We start from the raw sequence: 21,244 nt of genomic DNA on the forward strand, positions 1-21,244 counted from the left end.
GGGAAATTAGCACCCGGATCCAAAAAACATGGAGGGACCTTTGGGTGCATGCAAACAAGCACGCATACAGGTACACACAGAGACGGATGCTGGAGAATGCACAATAACTCGATTTATTAGGTTATATACACCGCCGCATATAAATGGAGAGACACATATACCAATAGGAACAATAATAGTCCTGACATGATAAAACACCATCAAGAAGGGGATATGAAACACAGCGTGCTACCTTGCAATAAGATTACAGCCTATCAGTCCTCAGTAGATTTGCCAGCGGGAGTCCCCAAAATAATAAAATCAGATTAAAGGACAATCATATTTATTTCTAGTATATACAATATATCAAGGTTACTCAGTAGCTCTTATTATGATAGGCTGTGCACAGGCAAGCCTCTGTGTACTCTCCTCCCTCTAAGTTGACATTAGGCTCTGTTTAATGAGCTTCAGGTGTCAAGGAGTCGGGAATGTAACAGGATGTGTTGGCAAGGCTTATTGATTTATTGTTTTTCAAAGAAGTTTTTCTACTTTTGTTATTGCCTCGCTGTCACCGGTAATGTCATTTCGAAATCATTTCAGGTGAATAAAAGTTGAGGGACGGTGCGTAAATGTGTCTGCAGCTGGAAAGGAAAAAAATATTGGAAAATAAGAAGACGGGGGAGAAGTTAATGACTTTAGACACAGAAGTCGCTGGCGTGTGAAGATATGGAAATATTCTATGTTGTGATAAAAATTGGTTTTTACCTCTTTCACTGCTACCACTCCTGCTAATATAAATTCTCACATGTATGAAGAATAACAAATCATAACTACTAAAGAAAAAAAACATCACATTTCCGTCGTGTCATGAAGAATTAAGCAACCCTAGTTACAGATTTCTTCTACATTTGCTTCCCTGTCCAGGGTAAATGTTTTAGATCATAACACAAATTTTAATACCAGACCAAGACACCTTGAGTAATGTATTTATCAAATGATAAAAGAACAAAGAAAATTTCCTCTCTGCTGCATCCAGAATCAACTATGATTATCTCAATGTGTTCTGGTTTTAGTTTCAAAATCTGCAACCAGTGTTGATTATTACTAGATCTATAAAACCAAGAAACAGATTAAACTGATCCTGACTGACAACATGAAGTAGGCTCAAAAGAAAAACCCACACATCATGCTATCATCTCAGGAAAGCAAAACATGGAACAGTGATGAATTTTTCCAGGTTTGGTGGGATGATCAAAATTACTCCAAGGCCACATCATAGACTCATCCAGGAAGTGCAGAGAAACCCTGAATGGTATCAATGGCGATGTAGAGCTCACCGTTTCTGTCTAATTGTTCAATCACAATTCAACAATTAGACAAAGACTAGAAAAATGGCCTCCATGGGGGATCACTACAAACCAAAATAATATTGAAAAAAAACAATTACCTCTTCCTAATTGCCAAAAAAACATTTTTTTGATTCCTAAAATGTTTGGACTAACAGGACCAACATGGTGGACAGTGTGTGTCCTGTTATATCTGACTGAAAACTATCATACCATTTCAGGGGAATTGCATCATATCCTAAGCGGTACTATGAAGGTCATGAACTGCTTTTGTTCTTCAGAATTGTAACAACCGGATGACTAATTGACAGCGGTGTAAGTTGTGCTCTTTAGCATAGCATGTAGCCATCAGATAGTTGTCACACTGATCCAGGCCACACCAGCCAGTCCAGGAGAAAAAAAAAAAAGAAGGAAGCAAATACTTTCTACAAAATAACGTATGCTGTTGGATACAGCTCAACTACCATAGGTCAGATTTTGTTGGTGTGCAATTTTAGCTGTGAAACAGGAATGGATTCACATAATCACTGCAGGCTTTTTATGCTTTTCACAGTAAAATGAATTGTTAGGACGACGTTATGACATGTTGTGAGAAATCCGAAACAGAATAAGAACAGAATATGGACTGACAACACAGTCTCTCTGTTTCCCACAACTGCATGTGCTTCTGCAAAAACACTGTGTGAAACATTAATCAAGGTGTTTTTGTCTAAATTAGTAGAACAATATTCTATATATACTATATCTAAGAAGAGTTTGAACTGAATTGCACCTGGACACTTTGATACCTGATACCAGTCATCTGACTTCTGTCTCTTCACATACATTCTAGCTGAATAAAGCATTTCACCCATCTGCTCCCAGCTTGTTTTTTTGCTTATGTAACCTGGTGTTTGTCCGCTTCTCCCATCCTGTCCAGGTAAAGCAACTGTCTAAACAATACTTGCATTACTGGATGGGATATGTTTTGATAGGCTGGTAATACAAAGAGATTTAAAAGCCCAATCGGATTAAACTCACTACTCCAGACAGATACTCAACTCCTGTGCGATGTTTAAAGACAGATTTAAAACGCGATGAGCTCCTTGCAGCTGAGGTTCACTTAAAGGAAAGAACACACAGTTGCAAAGGAATCAGTAATTTAAGTTTGATTCAAATTGGTTTTGGAGGTTTTTTTAATCTGTTTATAATAAAATTTCAAACACTTAATCTTGGTTTATCTTTCAAATCCAAAAGGTATTGTTAATTTCACATTCGCAGAAATCTGCATCCTCCGCCTATTTGAGCGTCAGAAAATTGCAACTGCGCCTAATCGTTATCAAACAACAGCCTCGGAGGCATAAATGTGAAGCTCCGGCTTTTCAGTGGTCCTCTTGCCCACATGACTAGATGTCCCTTTTTCTCTGCTTAAATGCCAAACAATTATGAGAGGCTCCAGGTTTGGCAGGCCAAGATAGTTGGATGTTGTTGAGGAAGTGAGATTGCATGAGTGAGCACATAAGCATATATTGTGTGTGTCCGTGCGTGCGTACGTTGTGTGAACAGAGAAGTCATCTTATTTACCCACCTTGGTGTAAGGGGTGGTGATTGCCCGCCCAGCTAAATGCCATGCAAATGCTGCCGCTGCCGTCAAGCTGCCAATCACGCCGGCCTTGGCATTCACGGCATGCCACCAGAGCATTTACAGCGTCTGTGATCTTTACTAAATGAGAAATAACCCTAGCCTGTCCAAGCCGGCCATGGCGTTTAAACGGCAAAATCCCCATATTCCCATTGGAAAAAAAATAAAATAAAAAATTCTGTGAAGTGAAGACATCGCATTGTGTCAGAGGAACGATAAAGAAAACAAAGCTGATGGAGGGGATGTGGTTGGATGCGTGGGTGGTAAAGGAGGTGTCACACTCCCATAGTACAGCCTCATTATGATGATGTGATTTGCAGGAATGGCAGCAGCGGCTCTCGTCACTAATACCAGCTCCCCTGAGCCACGAAACAGCGCTTTATTAAACTTTATGAAAGGCTTAGCTGGCCAATTTATGAGCCTGCCTGCTGTGGACATGAGCGTGAAGAGACAGAGGAAACACTGCAGCAGCACATCAGATGAGATTACACAGAACAAAAAGTTTTACCCCTGACAGTACTTTCCCCCATCACTTTAATCAGATATTCAAACACAAGCTGTTGTGTCAGGCAACTTTTTAACAAGGAAAGGCAAAAAAAATGCTAAAAAGCAAAAACAAGCAAATCCAACGCCACTAATAGGAAGAGTGTGTATGGATTAATTTATGGAGATGCACAAAAAACATTAATGTGATAACATTTTATGGGGCTGTTTTGTTCTATTCTATTGTTGACAAAGAAACATTTTAAATTATTTTAGAAGACACGGAACATGTGTTCTGGAAATACTCAAAAAAAAGTTTTAAATGTTGCAATTTTCAGCTGTGTCACTTTTTTTATATGTATACAAAAATTGCAGTTTGGGCTTTATGCATGTTATGATTCATGGTTTCACTGAGTCTTTGCAACTGAATAATCCAACCTGAGTGTCAAATTAGTCAAAAGTGTTTGTTACCATAGTACAAATAATCTATGCTTCTAATTGTGCATGCATCTCCAACAAATCAGCAGGTGAGTTATTACTGTAAGTAAATTAAAAAACCTGCTACAGCAGTATATCTTTCCCCACAACCAAATCTTAACATGTCAGCCAACCAAACTCTGTCTAAAGAAACACATTTATGTTTGAATTATTGGCACATGTTCATATTAACACTGCAGTTTACATGTACGTAAACAAAATAAAAATACAGAAATTATACAAAGTTAACACTAAAAGCTTCAGTTAGTGTTCCCTTTCCTCTGATATTTATTGCTTACTGCTCTCACCCTGTTTCTCACCATGGCAGGAATGTTGTTGCATCTTCAGATGAGTTTTAGATTACTTTGAACTGAGTGTTTAATGCTCTACATGCAGTCTATGACACCCCTCAATCCTTGTCAATTAATGACAAGGATTAATCAGAAGGAAGGACTGAAAAGCCTATTGTGTCAATCAGTCCAATAATTCATGGGGGCAAACAAAGCATCAGCATAGTGTAACATGAGAATGAAAAGCAATGCAGTCAATGCAGAACGTATTAAATAGAAATGTTGTACAAAAGTATTTTTCTCATAAAAGCTTCTTCTGTTGTTTTTGTCACACACAAATACTTCAGATCCTGAAACTAATTACAATATCAGACAACTTGACTAAATACAAAAAACATTATTTATATTATGATAAAATTTGTAATGAAAAGGGGAAAATGCCAGTCAATACACATTACATTAACAATGAAATATGAAAGTTTGACCATAAAACAAACAAAGAATTTAAAGTGGCAGGACTTTTTCACAGCACCATATTTTGTTGCAGTGGTGCCTCTTTGCAGTATACAGTATGCTGTATGCTATGCTTCAATGATGAGGATCATGTAGCACAAAGTTTTGACTCCTCTAAAAACTCTAAGTTCGTGGCTGTTTGGCTGGAAATCAAACCAGAACCAGATGGCTTTAAAACACAAGGCAAATCCAAGATAATAAAGAAGTATGACAGGGATATTAAGCAAGTAGAAAACCGGTTTGAACAACATGACTCAGAGTCTCTGGGTGGAAAATGTTTTAGCTTTGAATCTTTTTCCTGCACACTGTTTTCATCAGTGGCTAGATACATTTGTTTGGCTTTGATAAACATATTAAATTTAATTTAACCAACTTTGTTTTTGTTTAGCCCTTGCATCTCATCATGTTATATTCGTTGTGTATAAGATTAAAAAGATTCCTCTTTAGCGTAGTCAATAACAAAATATTAATTTAATTAATGCTATTCCAACCAAAATATTAAATGACTCTTAAGATAGATTAAAGCGAGCCGAGTGCACAATTATCCTGAATAATTGTTCATTCCAGCAAGTAAATTGATTATTAGTTTATCTAACCTACCAGGTATTTTGGTATCTTTTTCAATACCGTGCACTGGCGCTGCACAAAATCCTCCTCACAGTCATAATTAAACACCAAAACACCAAACGTAGCAGTGTGCACCTTGTTCAATCCTCTCCTGGTGGCAAAAAAAGCCTCATTAACTCCTCTGTCTTTGCTGACATTTTGTTATCGCACAGTGACAGCCACACACAGATAAACACATGCATTAAATATTCACAAAACTGTTTATATTGGCAGAGAGACAGCCGGGAAACACACTAAACACACACACTACACACACTTACGAGGACGCACACGTGAACACAGATCCCCAGGCAGCAATTAGTTGGGCCTCATAAGAGTTCCCTCCCTCATCTCACTGAGCTGTAGGTGCAAATTAAATTTGTCTTAGAGGGCTGTCACTGGTCTCTCAACATACATGAACATGTCAGGGTCACACGGAGACAAAGGCAGGTGCTCTCACACTCATATACAGACTCCACAAGCCAAATACAATTACAGATTGTTTTTTTCTTCCTGTTAGTTTACCAGAGTTACTGAGTTCACTTCCAAGTTTTGCTGTAATGAAAGGCTTATCCAAACAATATACACAAGTGACCGAGAAACTAAAGCTAATCTGGGATCCACAGTAAAGTTTTACATTTTGTTCAAAAACACGTCTTTGTCATTAGAAAATACATTTAGTATGAACAACAGGTGCAAACACAGAGAACAGTTTTAGTTTGTCCAGGGGATGATAAGGACTTGAACCATTAAGATTATGAACTAATCAATACTCAAATCTATAGAAACAACCTCCTAGAGGATTAGTGAAATGTGTCAATGTTTGATTTACTCATAATCATCCATCCATCCATTTTTTATTTCTTCTTCATCTGTGCAAGTTCCATAGCTGATGAAGTCCTCCATCAGTCAATAGGTGAGAGTCAGGGTGTACCTGAACAGGTAGCACCATAAACCCTCCATGTATCAAATACTTTGCTTAAGTTATCAAAGAAGAAACTTGTATTAGGATAGCAGACCCTTTGACCTTTTCTTCATAAAGTGAATCATTCATTGTCAACCATTTATTCAGGTTCAGGACGGAAACCCACACATAGAAGAACCTGAACTTTCTTCAGGTTCTTGTAGGGAATCTGGGGGTTTCCAAGGAGTTTCTACTAGTTGATCTAAAGCTCATACTCCCAGGCCTCCTCCCAGTTTTACATGACCGGAGCAACTCCAAGAAGTGGCGCCCAATTGAAAGCCCAAACTACCCCAAGTGACTCTTCTTTTGCAGAAGACAAAAAGGTCTCCTCCAAGTTTCTCCTGGTTAGCAGATTTTTAGAAGCTACATCTGACACAAAAAAACATTTGTAATTCTAAGACTATTTCCTGAACTCTGACTCTGAAGCTTCTGAAATGCATTGGCATGTCAAATGCATTAACCAAAAGGCTAAAACGGAAAACATCTCTATACCTTTCTCAGTATGTTCTCATCTTCACTTTTGCTTTGCTGTCACTTAGTGTGTCGAGTAAATTTGCACTGCTGGATCCAGAGTGCATAGTGAACATCCCTGCAGCATGTAATTTCTTTAACTTTTTAAAACAAATTAATCACCTTGCCCTGTCAGTGATTCAGTCAAATGCCCAGTGAGGCCATGCCATAACACCCTCATATGAATCAAAGCACAAGTGGTTCTGAGTGACTAAATGGCAAAATGACAATGTACTCTGACACCTAAATGAATGGCACTTTGCTGCTAATGAATGACAAGGCTAATTGCAGGAACGGCTTGTTGCTCTTTGGTTTAGATAAATACTCCAACAAGAGGAGTGCTTTAATTATCTCCAGCGTGTTTATGCCGGAGCACCGTCGCCGCTGCTTCACTGGAGATGCCTGCTGAACGAGACAAGCTAATTAAGAGCGATTTCCCCGCTCCCCACTCATTAATAACACAACAGCAATTAAGAGGAGCTAGCGGAACATGGTGCATTGGGTGCTAACAAGATTAGCCTCATGGAGCATTGAGTTTACGACGAATAAAGACACACACACGCGCGCGTACACGCACGCATATACACAAAGGAGGAGATGGGAAGGAGATTCATCTGGGAGAGAAATTTATTAAAAGGTGTTACAGGGAAGAAGAGACATGATGAGGATACAAGAAACTGAGAAGATAGTGAAGAGAAATGAGACTATAATTGGACAAGAGGAACAGAGGCTGAAGAATGACCGAAAGCAAACGAAGTTAAATGGGAAAAGAAGGATGTGGGAAGTGCAAACTAGAAAACAGAATATGATGGAAGACCAAATGTAAAAATGCAAAGGAAAAAAAAAACACTGTCCTTCTGATTCCAGCTCTTTTTTCATTTTTCTATATTTTTCTTCTCATCGCTGAGTGGCCTTTAAATGAACTCTTGCATAAAGGACACTCAGGTTTCTGAGGGCACAGAATAATTAAAGAGGAAGAGACTATTCAACTCTGACAGTAACATGGTTTAATGAGAAAACTGACAGTGATAATAAATTCAGAAACTAAAACAAAAAAACCAACAAGTGGGTAAATATCACACTCAGACACAAGTGTGGTGATATAACTAAGATGAAAGAATCAAGAAACCAATTAAGCCAATCACAATGACTCACATGGTCAAGAGGAAAAGACTTAATGGGATTTTCTTTACAAAAGTATATTGAAAAGAAAATTTGACCTCAGAGTTTGAAGAAGAGGTTAAAACATCTTCCCAGTCTCAAGGTTTAGTGGTTGTTTTATTACCTGACAAGAACAACATTCAGCCTTTTAGTATGTTAGCATAAAATTGCTTCTTTGGCATCTTAAGAAAAAATACAAGGTTCTTAATGTTGTAAAGATTTCATTGGATCATCAGATTTGAAAACTTCTATTAATCATTTCACCCTGTAGTTTTAACTGTAGAAGATAATTTACTGGTTACATTCTATACAGCACAGGAAGAATGTTTTAATACCTTTTAGCCGGTTGTAATGTCTTCAAGGTCCTAATCATGGCACTTCCAAAAAACATTTTCCATCATGTAAGCCTGTAGGGGTGGTGAAACTTTGTGAACCTTTTGATCCAGATGTGTTTTTGTAACTTTTCATGAGCACAGAGGTGCAAATATGACCTGGTGCATGCAATGCGTCTTTACTAAAGGCATAAATGTTTCACAATGAGCAGATTTTGCTTTAACACACTAAACAATCTGAAGAGTTGTAGCAGCACAGACGGATCACAAAGGTCCACCATCGTTTTGTTATGCTGTGTGCGTTGTGAAAAGTGTGACTGAATGCACAAGCAGAAAATGACACGACTGATGTCATCATTTCCAAATGCTTTTGGTTTGCATTTAGACCAACTTGATTCATATTGTGGTTCTTAAAAGTTTCCATATGGAGTTTATTGTCAAATCTTTACGCTTTACTGTCCTGGCATTTTCACGTAAAGAGGTCAAAGGTCTTACGGGATCAAACACGTTATAGTCTGATACTTTTGTCTATAATGAATGAAAACCTTTTAGTGGTTTGCTTGTTTGTTGGCCTGAAAACATTCCCGACATTTACAGAATTACACAGTACTACGGCTCGATGAAGCACTAATATCTTCTTTAAGAGTAACAACTGATTATCTGAGCATGTGAGCCATCTTGGCTCAAAGTTAGTCCTTTGAAATGTTGGCTTTAGGTCAAGACAATATTTGCACTGTTGTCTTGGCTTGCTTTGCACCTGCATTGCCAATTTTGCTTTTATTGTGTTAAACTCTGTAGCACCTGATTTAATTTTTACATTTACTAACATTTTTGTGTCTCACCGCAAGTTTTTCTTGATTGGTTCTAAAGGAAGGGGGTACAAACGGACATTGTTGTATGTCACTTTGTTAATAAGACATACAACGATGCATTTCTATCCAGAGAAAAAGTTTTTTAGAATAGAAAATATCAAAACTAGTCAATGCTTAATATAGAAGAGTCAATTTTGCTTTCATGTTCAGCATAAAAACATATCTGTTATCTGTCTTCACACGTAAGAAATTGCGACATTAAAAATAACCGACTATGTCAAAGATTAATCCTATCAGCGAAAAAAGCGTTTATGTAAGTTGAAGGACAGAAAGACAGTCATTTCAAATTAACAAGAAGTGCTGCACATTCATAAACTAGCAACCATATCTAATGGAAAGCTGTGACATCTTCTGAACAGTTGCACAGAACAGGAAAACATCAGGACCAAGGGTACATTCAGAAATCTATGATGTTCCTTTTAAAAGCTGCAGAACACTGTATCTATAGAAAACAGCTTCCAAGGCAGTGTGAGCTGAATCTGTGTGTGGGTCCCTGGCTGCATAAAGAATGTCAGTCACGGTAACTTTTCGTGCTGCATGCATGGAGCTCTTGACATGAGACTCAATCAGCAGCACTAAAGCCTGCCTCTGCCTCCTGTGCCTCTGCCACCCTGCTTTGGAGTAGACTAATCTCCACTGCAGGATGTAGAGGAGCCATTTGATATTGTCTTCCCCGGTGTTTTTCATTATCACAGTCTTACTGCTGCTCGCCGGTGGCATTACCTCGACATTAATGGGCTTGACGGGCCGAGAATCACCACACAATCCTGTCACAACCTCCCATCTCTGCTTTAACTCCCGCTCGCATTTCAAAGCCTCTCTGCTCCTTCTTATCTTTCATCTTCTTCTTTTTTTTTCTTGCTTTGAGGTGGATCTGCAACAGCATCGTGAACATTTCTGGGATTTTTCTTTTTTTTTTCTTTTTTTTTTTAGTTAGGTTTCCTGGCAGAATAGAAAAGGCTGACAGAGTATGAAGAGATGGTGATATAGACATAATAACACATAGTTGCTTTGAAGGATTGGAAAGTACATTGCATGATATGCAAATGTTAAAGAGCTAGTGAATTTACATTTATGAAGGACTTTTTGAGACATAGATATTTTTCCTACAAATGACACAGCCCAAAGAAGCACGGCTTCTTCTGCGTTTGCAGATATAACATAATTACTGTTTTAATTACTGTTTGATTGATCACTTTACTTCAAGCAGCTCTGCTTGTGATGTTACAGTTGTGTAAAAAAACTGGACACTCCCTATTCAGTTATTACTAAATGTTCAAATGCTGATGCTTTTATTCACCTCCGGAGAAGAAACTGACTTAATTGCACTTATAGCAAAAATGTTAACATTATTTTACTCCCTAAGCATCAGATTTTACATAAAGCTCATTTTATGTGAAATGTTAGGAAACTGCAATCTTAATAGAAAGTGCTGAAATGTCCCTCACTTCTTTCCTCTGATGCTCTGTATAATTAATAGGACATGTTACATTATTGTTGGCCAGGTCCTGCTGTTCCAAATAATTCAGTTTTCAGACTAATTTGTCCAAAGAACATTACTCCAGCAGCATTCAGTCTGACCTTCAGGCAGGTTTCCTCTTTACAAATGTTTCCTGTTAAAAATGAAACTTGAACAGTTTGTTTCTGATTGCAGAGTCACCTGATATAGGTCATGTGAGGACAGCTTAGGAGACTTTCACTTTTATAGCATCCTGAAATCCACCTTTAGGGTGAAGTTGGGCATGTCGACAGTTTGCTTCATCTGTATTTCAAAACGCCTAATAATACTCCTTTCATATGCATGTGATGTGGAATGCTGATTAGCAGTTCTTTCCATTTCAAGTAGGATTAAAAGTGGGTGAGTCTTAATTAATTAATTATTTAGTACAAGGTCTTTTCCACATCTTTTTAATTTTTTGTGCATGATTTTTAGTATTGTTCAAACTTGTATTAAATATCTATGTTCCCAGGAACTAGAAAAGCAAACAAGCCTTCATTGAGAGTTTATATTTTTCACATGATTACAGGTGGTTGGTACGACTGATCTGTCTTTGCAGAAAACTTGTTTTTTTTTTTATCAAATTACATCTGGAAATTCTATGAATTTTCTCTTGTGCAGGTACCTGCACTCACTACAATTGTTGATTTCATTTTAATTAATTTTTTGTGGTTTAATTGAGTGTTCATTGTATGTTTTATCTTTTTTGATAAGCTTTCTGTGATTGTTAGGGGGAGTAACAGCATAAACACCATAGTTTTGTTTTTTTGTTGTTTTTTTTAAAAAAAAGGTTCATTATTTTACAACTGCAGAGCACCAATAAGTCAAAACTGTTTAGCCTTTAGTTTTCCCTTTAATATTCAAATATATCTTTTTTTTCATTTTGAGGCAAAGACACTTTGAATTAAAGGCTGTCTTAGAAAAAGGATATCTTTTCAGATGACATACTCAGAATGCCAACAGCCTTAAAACCTGCCAGCAAATCAGCAGATTTGCTAGCAGAGTTCTCCGACCAAAACGACCAAAATGAAAGAACGAGACTCACAAACGCATTTCAGCACACAATTTAGGATAACCGCGACGTAAGCGTCAGAATATTTCAGAAAACTCGGATGCAGGATGTTTTTTAACGCAAAGATTTCAGGCATTAAGCGATATGTGCCTGCAGTGGAACGTGTCAGCCGTTCAGCACACAAAGCTTCACACAGCAGGACCAACATCTCTCTCCCTCGTGATCCACAGTCAACAGCAGCAGCCAGCCTTTTCTCCCCTGCTTTTGGTATTGATATTTGCTAACAGCCAAAATTACTTTTTGGAAAGCATCATCTGGGATGTTATATAAAATAATAACTGCTGGATCAACTTTACCTTGTGTTTTATTACATCTTAAAATGAAAGTAAGAAAATGGAAACTTTTTTTTCTTTTTTCTTACATCTCCTCAGGTCACCGGCTGGAATCAGCGTGGAGACAATCTGCCTCCGTTTTTGCGCTTCATCACGGATTACAATCTCAGTCTTTTGTGCTGCGTTGTGTTATTTTATGCCGTTTTTCCTAGAGTAAGACCCTTTTAGTAAAAATAACAAATCCAACACATTTTATTGCCACACATCAATTTGCACCAGCAGAAAAGCTGTAATTTACTGAGGAACTATGTTTGCTTCTGAAAATGCACATCTCCTGGTATCGCCACAGAAACCTCTGTTAACAGCATGCTTCTGTATATGGAAAGTGGGTGTATTTGTGTACCAATAGATTGGGAGAAAGCTTTAAAAAAATATATATAAAACATTGTAAAGCAGGGAGCATATTTCCAGTGAAGGTTATGGTTTTGTCCCTCCTGATGAGGACATTTTTCACCAGTGGTTGTGACATAAACTCCTCTGAGGTCTGTAAATCTGTCTGGTTTTGGCTGCATGTTGCCATGAAATAAAGAAACAAATTCTACAGAGAACTTTCATAAAAATCTACCTTTATATCAATATTCCAAGTAATATTTTTCTAATGAATCATCTGAACATATAAATGGCTAGTTATACTAATACCTTCTTGGATGTGATTTCATAGATAATGTTTTTATATATAACATTATATGATACAAAAGACTAATTAAATTGAATGGCAGTTTTCTCATTTCCTCTGCTGTTCAGAAAAAGTGTTTCTGGACTAACACTTCCACCTAGCGGTTGATTAGTGCAAATACAACTGGTTTCAATCTGTCAGCAGCCTGTCTGGTTAACGCTCAGATACATCTACAATAATTGAACACATTAAAAATGAAATCATGCATCAGTTGTTTTGTCATAAGCGTGTGAATGTGTGCGTGAATGGGTGAATGAATGTAGTGTAAAACTCTTTGGAGTTCTCTGGACTAAATAAAACTCTGTACATGTACAGGCCATTTAATATTTTTGTGTGTATTGATAAGAAACATTTTATGCTAGCAATGTTTTAAGAGAGCAGAGGCTAAGTTAGTTAGGTGATCCAATGAGGATACCTAGGTTTTTGTGCATGCTGGATTTTTTTTTCCCCCATTGTCTTTATTATATTTCAATAAATATGCAAAAACATTTTTATCCATGTTACCTAATTTAGCCTTAAGGATTTTGCAGCAATTATAATTAGAAAGTCAGCAAAGACAATCAATTTCAGTCTTAAAGCCACGAAATAAAGGGAATTTCCAAAGTAGATTTATTGAAAGGTAAGTACTGGAAACTAAAACAGTATTTAGTCAACAAAAATAAAGCAAACTGCTACATAAAACATACGTAAATAAGACTAATGTGGAATTAGTGGGCTTAGTCCCTTGGGAACAATTAATAACCGTTTTCAAAACATTTAATTTTCAACATTTACTCTGAAAATCTTCTGAAACAAAGTGACAACTTGTGCTTTTAAGTGCTGTTGGTTTACTGGTGCTCTTTGAGGAAACTTCTCATGTAGTCGGCGAGGGCTGCAGCGTCCTCCACAGTTACAGCATTGTACAAGGACGCACGCATTCCTCCCACTGACCTGCAGGGGGAGACAAACACTCCTGTTTATGCCTACAAAAAAGGAACCCGAGTCTTTCAGGAAGAACAGGATGGTAAAAATGTAAATGTGAAACAATACGAGGTGCGTGGTTGCGCAACGGACCTGTGTCCTTTCAGTGAAATCATCCCCCGCTTGGCTGCACCCTCCAGAAACTTCTTCTCCAAAGACTCATCTCCTTCTTTCTTCCCGACACGAAAAGGCACATTCATGCGGCTCCGACACGCAGCGTCCACAGGACATCTGACCCAATGGATGACCACACAAATAGTGAGGCTTTGTTCTCTGTTACAGAACTATTAGTATTATCTGAGGGTCAACTATTTTGGTTATGTGAATAACTAATTTGAAAGTATGAATTATTACTCTGAAGGCAATTTAGATTGATCAATAGCCTAAAGTTAAAAAAAACTAAATTGGTCAACTTATTTAGATTTAGTATTTCCAAATATGGTAAGAGGAAACTTTACCCTGGCCGCAGAGTAATGGTTTGTGTCTGAGACCACTGAAGTTAAACTTCTGTGCTAAATTTTACAACAGTTTAACAAGTTCACTCTGAAAGCATCAGCCTCGTCTCTTACAGGATTTTTTTTTTTTTTTGCAACACTTAGTATTGTTAATTTCCTGTAGCTTTAGTACTCACACATAAAAACCATTTGACGAGTTGATGATGTCATAAATCATGGAGGACTTCTGCTTGTTGAGTGTTTCCATGGCAGCGCTACCTCCGTTATTCTTGATCCACTCCAGAACCAGACCCATGATGTAGATGCTGAAGCCAATAAACAGGATTTGAAATCAATAAAAAAAAACTACTCGTATTCTTCTGTTTATTGACAAAATGCTAAACACCTTAAAGCAAAAAGAGTGAATGTAAATCTCTCTTTCACTCCATCTTCATTGTTCTCAATAAAGGTTTCTGTCTATGCAGCAAAAACATTTTGGCTAGTTCTCTTTTTTTTTTTAAGTTAGCTTCAGCTAAACTTGTGAGCAAATCTATGTGAATGATACGTCCTCATGCCGTAAACAGAAAAGTATCTACCTAAAACATGGAGGAGTGTTGTAGAGGGAGTTCATTTCAGCCTGCACCGTGTAGTCCAGCACAATGGGGCACTCCTTCAAGGCGTGGCCCAGCAGGTCTTCTCGCACGATGACCACCGTGACGCCGGCACAGCCTACGTTCTTCTGGGCGCCGGCAAAAATGAGCCCAAACTACACATTGGCAGTACGAGGAAGACGTGTTTAGATCACAACCATTGGAAACACGAGACACGTTTCCATCAGTGTCTAAGAGGCGAGTGCGGAAAGGGAGAAACGAGTGAGATCCATTTTGCTGTCACCTTTGATACGTCGACGGGCCGTGACAGGAAGTTGGAGGACATGTCGCTGACGAGGACCACGCCGTTGGTTTCAGGCGTGAAGTTGTACTCCACGCCGTGAACCGTCTCGTTGCAGCAGTAGTACACATACGATGCGGACGGGTTCAGGGTCCAGCTGCTGGGGTCGGGAATTTCTGGAAGAAGCACAAACAAAACAAAACGAAAGCTAAATTAATAGTTATTCAAAGTAGAGGCTTAATTCTTTAAATACTAATAGCCTAAATAGATGTGTCAAAAGTGGAATGCAATGTTTAATAAATAAAAATCAATTAAAGCAAAAATGGTCCAATGAAATTTATCATATACAAAATTTTGCTTAGATAATCTTTTTCCATCTTATGAAACTTTGACCACTGTGATGTACAAATATGTAACCATTCTTATTCCAGCCTGCTGGCTTTTCTTTCAGTTTCTATATCAACTTTGTTAAAATGTTATATTAATACATAAAGTGCCCACAAGTCATTTTTATACAATTTTCTAGGATTTCCAGATGATTTTTAACTTAATGAGTTGAGCATCAATGTTTTATTTGGAGAAGTCTGGCTGACTCCTGTTATATTGCTATATTTGTAAAAAATAAATTAATTTCACAATGCAAAAGATTATACACACAGTTCTTTTAAAAACTTTGCAGAATAAACACATTTTAATTCATTAAAATAAAGTGTGTTCATCTTCATTACTTTCTTAAATCACGTCTTAGGTATTATTTATTTTCCTTTCATGTGTCTTGCTTTTCTTGTGTCCTGATCAACTGAATCTGACTGTATCATGCTAGAAATTAGGTTAAATTACACTGTGTGTAAACAAATCTGACTAAATGACTGGACTGCACCAGAATGAATTAGAAGAACTCAATTTGGACTGAATTGGACTCTGCATCACTTTGTAAAGTGCCCCTTCATTCCGTTTTTTAAATTAATTAAATATTCATTTAATTCAGTTGAAATGAATATTTCTGCTGACATAATGATGATTAAAAAGTACTTTTTAGGTTTCCAAGTACTACTGTACAAAAAGTCCCTGTGAGAACTCAAAAGAGACACAACCATGTTGAACAAGCAGCTTCATTCCAGAGTCTTTCACTGGTAGTTGGGTCTATTGTTGATTATGTAATACGCTGGAAAAGCTGCCAGATTCTTCTGAGGTCCTTTCCTGATGCAGCCTGAATGACAATGACCCTCTTCTAAAATCTGGAGAGATTCTTTAAAACTACTTTTTTTTTTTTGGAAAAAAATAAAATAAAAATCAGCTTCTGTGCTCAGATGACGACATCATGAAACGTTGCCATGCACACGTACTCGTGTAACTGTCCAGTTTCGGGTGGATGATGTTGACTTTGCCGTATTTCTCTGCTTCTTTTGCAGCTTTAGCTGACCACGTGCCGGTCACCAGGTAGTCGGCGCACCTGTCCTCTTTCAGGCCAATCAGGTTGAGGGGAACGCCACTGAACTGTCCAGAGCCACCGCCCTGCAGAAACAACACCTTGTAGTTGTTTGGGATATTTCTGTGGAGACAGAAGTCACTGTGTTACGACGCCCAGGCCGAGGTCAGGTCTACGCACAAACAAGCAGCAGCTCATGATATACCAAAATGTTTAAAAAAATCACTATTTAGGTGGTATTAAAATTTTTTTTTACATATATATTTAAGATTGAGTCCTAACATAATTTTTATGTCAACATTCCACAGTTTTTCAGACTAAAACATCCAGCATTTGGACATTTTTCATGAAGAAAATCAGTAGAAACTTAATGGATATTTGAACAAAAGGCAAGCTTTACAAACTGAACAGAGCAATGGACGGAATACTAAAACTTTCACTTACAACAATTCTCGAAGCAGACTCTCTGACTTGTTGATGATTTTGGTGAAATCTGCTGATCGATGGCTCATCTCTGATTTAAAGAGTAAAACGCAGCACGTTAGATATTCTTTTCAATAATATTCACGCCGGATTCCAGACAGTTTCTGAGCCCAGATCAGTTTTCCTACCCACCAAGAACACTGATCCCAAGGCCACTGTAGTTAAGAAGCTCCTTCTGAGCTTGAAGCAGCACCTGCAACACATCACAGATGAAGCATCTCTTCATTACAAATGGTGATCAATGTTTTACAGACTTGAAAAATGTTTTGGAAGAATAACGTTTGAACAGCTGGAAAAACAGTTAAATGTAAACCTATACTCAGGTGGTTTTGGTATTTATCAGAAAACAATCAGAACAGGTTGATTTCAATGAAAAATGTTAATCTTTACGGTGGGACATAATTTCCATTAGGTTAAAAAAAAATATCCTTAGCTTCAAAAAATCATCAGGAATATACCGAAAAGCAGATGTTAAAACTGATTTTATTTATACAACTTATAAATAAAACTAAATTAACTGAACAAAATTAACTCTTGTTTCTTATTGTGCTTTTTTGTTTGTTTGTTTGTTTGTTTTTGGTGGAGTGGCAGAGGGGGTGAGCTAAAGGAAATATAATGTATTGGTTATTTTTGTAGTTACTGGAGTGGAATTTGAAATTATAGTTTTGACACCATCATAGCTATTATACTTTACAATCATTCAACATAATAATGAGCTTATTGCAAACTTTACTTGCCGCTTTCCATTAATTGAGCATTTAAAGACTTTAATGATGCATGAATAAAAAATGTTCACCTCCAAATTTATGAGTGAGGGAAGATCTAAAGCTGATGGAGGTAAATGACAGGCCTGACACACTAATCATCAAGATTAACGCCCTTCTTTATCTATCAATTCATCTGTCTTCGTAGATCTAGATCAATATACCTCTGTCTATGAATGTTTTTATATTTTAAACTGATCAGTTGTTGGGTAAGTCTGTGCTGTGATTTCTTCTTTCTGAACAAGCTGGGTTTTTCTGCCATCTAGAGGTTGGATGTTATAGCTGCCAGTGAAACACAATGGAAGAAGCAGGTTTCCACATGAATGAATGAAGGCTGATGCAACTCAGCAAGCAGTTTTCAGCCTGATGAGCTGCCACCATCTGTTAGGCACTAAAACCAACACCAGTTTTCACGCATAACTGCTCGACGCGACGGGAAAAATGACCCATTTCACATGGAAAAATTAAGTATCCTGAGTTAAGACACGTGATTTAAAGACGAGAATAAACGCTGCAACATAAAATAAAAAAATAAAAAACAATAAACATTTGCAAGGGTGCATCAGCAAACTAAAAACGTTTCAACACAGATCGTCAAAAAGATCTTTACGAACAAGGCAGATATCTCTGCAAACTAGCTCGTCATGTTTTTTGGCAGATTTTCGAGACACATGCACGCAAAGAAAACGAGCAGCTGCAAACTTACAGACTGAGGCAGTTTGGCAGGTCCAGCTCCAAAGTTGATGGTTTGTTTCTCCTCCATGATGTAAAGAAGCTCCAGAGTGCAGATGAGGGATGTTGCTTCAGTTGGTCTTCGGTTGGTTGCTGTGAGTTAAGGAGCTTCGCTTGACTGTCACCGCTTGATGCTTGTGGAAAGTGAGGCGTTCAGGGGAATCTAGTAAAATCCCAAACTGCATCTGCTACCTACAGCAGTGGTAAGAAATTTAAACCTGATGTGTTTGTAGCAGTGTTTTTACAAAGATACATCCGCTTTAAACTATATACGTTCTTAATCTTGTACATTCTAGCACTGAATTTCACATAAGTTTTTGCAAGTTAAACGCAAGAACAGTAAAAACCAAAAACAGAACAAAAAGGAAAAAAAACATAACTACGGTTACTGTTACTAAAATGAAGAACAGTTGGTAAAATAAAATCCGAACAAATTCTGATTTATATACTTGACTGATTTTTGTTGAGTCACTCTGAACTTTCAATGAAGCCAAATGAAGATCAGATGACACCTTTAAGTACGATAAGCTTCTGTTGTGAAATGAAACGAGTTCTTCTTGTAATAATCTCTTGCATAATCTTAACGATCAAGTTATGAGACAAAAATCCAGGTCCAGATTTTCTACTTCAGGATTTTCTGGTAGAGACATAATTCATAGTTCCTTCAGTTATGCCCATTTGTCCAGGTCCATAAACTTCCATAATTTGAGTCAATCACACTTTCTCAATCTTATAACTCAGTTATAAGAATTCAAGGTTCTTTGCTTCTAAATATGACTTCTCAGTGTTTTACAGATTAAATGATGCTGAACCACAACATACATTTCCTTCTAAAATTTTGAAAAATTACCTGATATAAACATTAAAAACATTCTAAATGAGGGTGTCCATGTCATATAATGTTCAAGGAATAAAATGCACGTTTTTCTGCTTCCCAAGTGCTTTTTTTCTCATTTTATACCTCATGTGAAAATATCACAATGTCATCAGCGTAAAGCTGGAAAGGGAAGCATGGAAAATCCCCATACAATAACAATGACTTGTTATTGGAGAGGACCTTTGAACAGAAAAAACAAGATATGGTAATCTTTCAGACAATTTGAATTGTACAAAAATGCAGGTTGTGTCACTTTGAATTGTTTACATTTACATAAACCTTTTTACAATTTAGGAAACTTGAACACAGACGGCTTTAAGGTGTTTTCTAACTGAGACTCACTCTCAGATCTGCTGAAATGAAAAAAGAAAACTATGTGCAAGATGTTCTGTTATTGATTTGACCTGGTTTTCTAAAAGGGAGATTACATGAACACGGCTGAATCTGAAAAGTGTAAAAGGCAAACCATCAGATTTCTGTAGTGTATTGCACACTGTATGACACTAGGTAGTGCCATGTGGCTATAATAAAGTTGTTTTCTATGTGATTCAAATGTAAAAATACATTTAAGAGAAAAAGACGATTGAAGGATTTGCAGATAAGTTGAGAGGTCAAACATTTTTCCAAATAGAACATAAAATCACGATTACTGTTTCAAATTTGACAACAACTCATTGGTATTTAGTAGTTACTCATTGTAGTGCTATAGATATTGGTATTCAGGCCCTTCAGGGCAGGTGACACCCCTGTCCATACATACAGGGGTACATACCCCTTCAGGGTATGTACCTTACTGTGGAAACTGAAATCTTAAGAAGCTTTCAAATCCTTATTTTACCAAATACCACATGTTTAAACCACTGGACTTGAGTGACAGAAAGTGTTAGAATTACTCAACCCATAACTTTTTATACTTGATACAGGAAATAAGTCTCTACCTTCCAATGGCATTAGTCACACAAGTAAACACAGCAGTTTCAACATGATAATTTTCATACAAGTACTTCCAGTCTATATCAAAACCCTCTTAGAATCAGCAGAGTTCATGTGAGTTCATGTTTTACTCACCTGTCTGGAGTAAAAATGTTTTATTCTCCCTCACAATTGTCTTTAGACAGAGACCTATGGGTTTTAAAGCATTCTATGTTCTATTTGGAAAAATCGTGTTATATTAGTTTGGTGGAACTATATAAATTATTGTCTGACTTTTTTGAAATTGCAACTCAAACATCATCCTTCAATCCAGCTGGATCTGTCTCGATGCAAGAGAAACATGACAAACATTAGTGATTTCTCCAGCTCGTGATTCTCATGAGAGGCTATAAAAGCAATTAACTCTTTCTGAACAGTCACATGGCAAAGTCGCTGAGAGCATTTGAGTTGAAACCTGCAACCGAAAAGAACGTTGTCGTCTCCAGACTTAACTTTGCAGGGCATAAGAAGGTATTTGCCTGCTTAAAGATGGCTTCTATTATTACTTTGTTGCCAAATTTGTTGTTTCAAATAAACTAATTCCAGTATCAGACAAGAACAACTTTAGTAAATATAAAAAAGTTTTAAAAGATAAAATAAGCTATTTAAAGTTATTCATCCTCTCCCTATTACCCAAAGAGTAATTGCCAATGGTTGGTAGCAATGAGTTATGCTATGGCTACATGAGTAAATAAAAAAGTTCTTATAATAGTATCATAATTTTATTTGGATGAGTAATATCATTATTTACAGATATACAACACTTACCTTAGAACAAATTTTGGGCTCTCATCCTGTCTCTGATCGCATAACTGGGAGAAGAATGACTGAAATTGAAATATGCACCAGACAGACGCCTACAAGCTGCATTGTTCTACTGTATTATTTTCTACCTGCTGAGTTTACCTTCCCTTTTAGAGGGCAAGTGAATTTGTGCAACAGTACGTCTTGTCTTCTCACTAGAAGCAGT

At 37.2% G+C, this 21,244-nt stretch overlaps 1 protein-coding gene across 1 annotated transcript; it reads right to left on the bottom strand.

Moving 5' to 3' along the window:
• Positions 1-13,318: 13,318 nt before the first annotated feature.
• Positions 13,319-18,888, bottom strand: psat1 (phosphoserine aminotransferase 1). The gene is made up of 9 exons (XM_015000545.2): positions 18,400-18,888; positions 17,062-17,122; positions 16,891-16,960; positions 16,364-16,569; positions 15,021-15,193; positions 14,723-14,892; positions 14,324-14,452; positions 13,786-13,923; positions 13,319-13,662 (listed from the first exon to the last, which is right to left on the bottom strand). The coding sequence occupies exons 1-9, from the start codon at positions 18,454-18,456 to the stop codon at positions 13,560-13,562; spliced, it is 1,107 nt and encodes a 368-aa protein (XP_014856031.2). The 5' UTR covers positions 18,457-18,888; the 3' UTR covers positions 13,319-13,559.
• Between the last annotated feature and the right edge of the window lie 2,356 nt (positions 18,889-21,244).

This window comes from Poecilia mexicana, unplaced genomic scaffold, assembly GCF_051168715.1.
Source record: "Poecilia mexicana isolate PSO_F unplaced genomic scaffold, ASM5116871v1 scaffold_9, whole genome shotgun sequence".
In the NCBI taxonomy this organism is placed as follows: domain Eukaryota; kingdom Metazoa; phylum Chordata; class Actinopteri; order Cyprinodontiformes; family Poeciliidae; genus Poecilia; species Poecilia mexicana.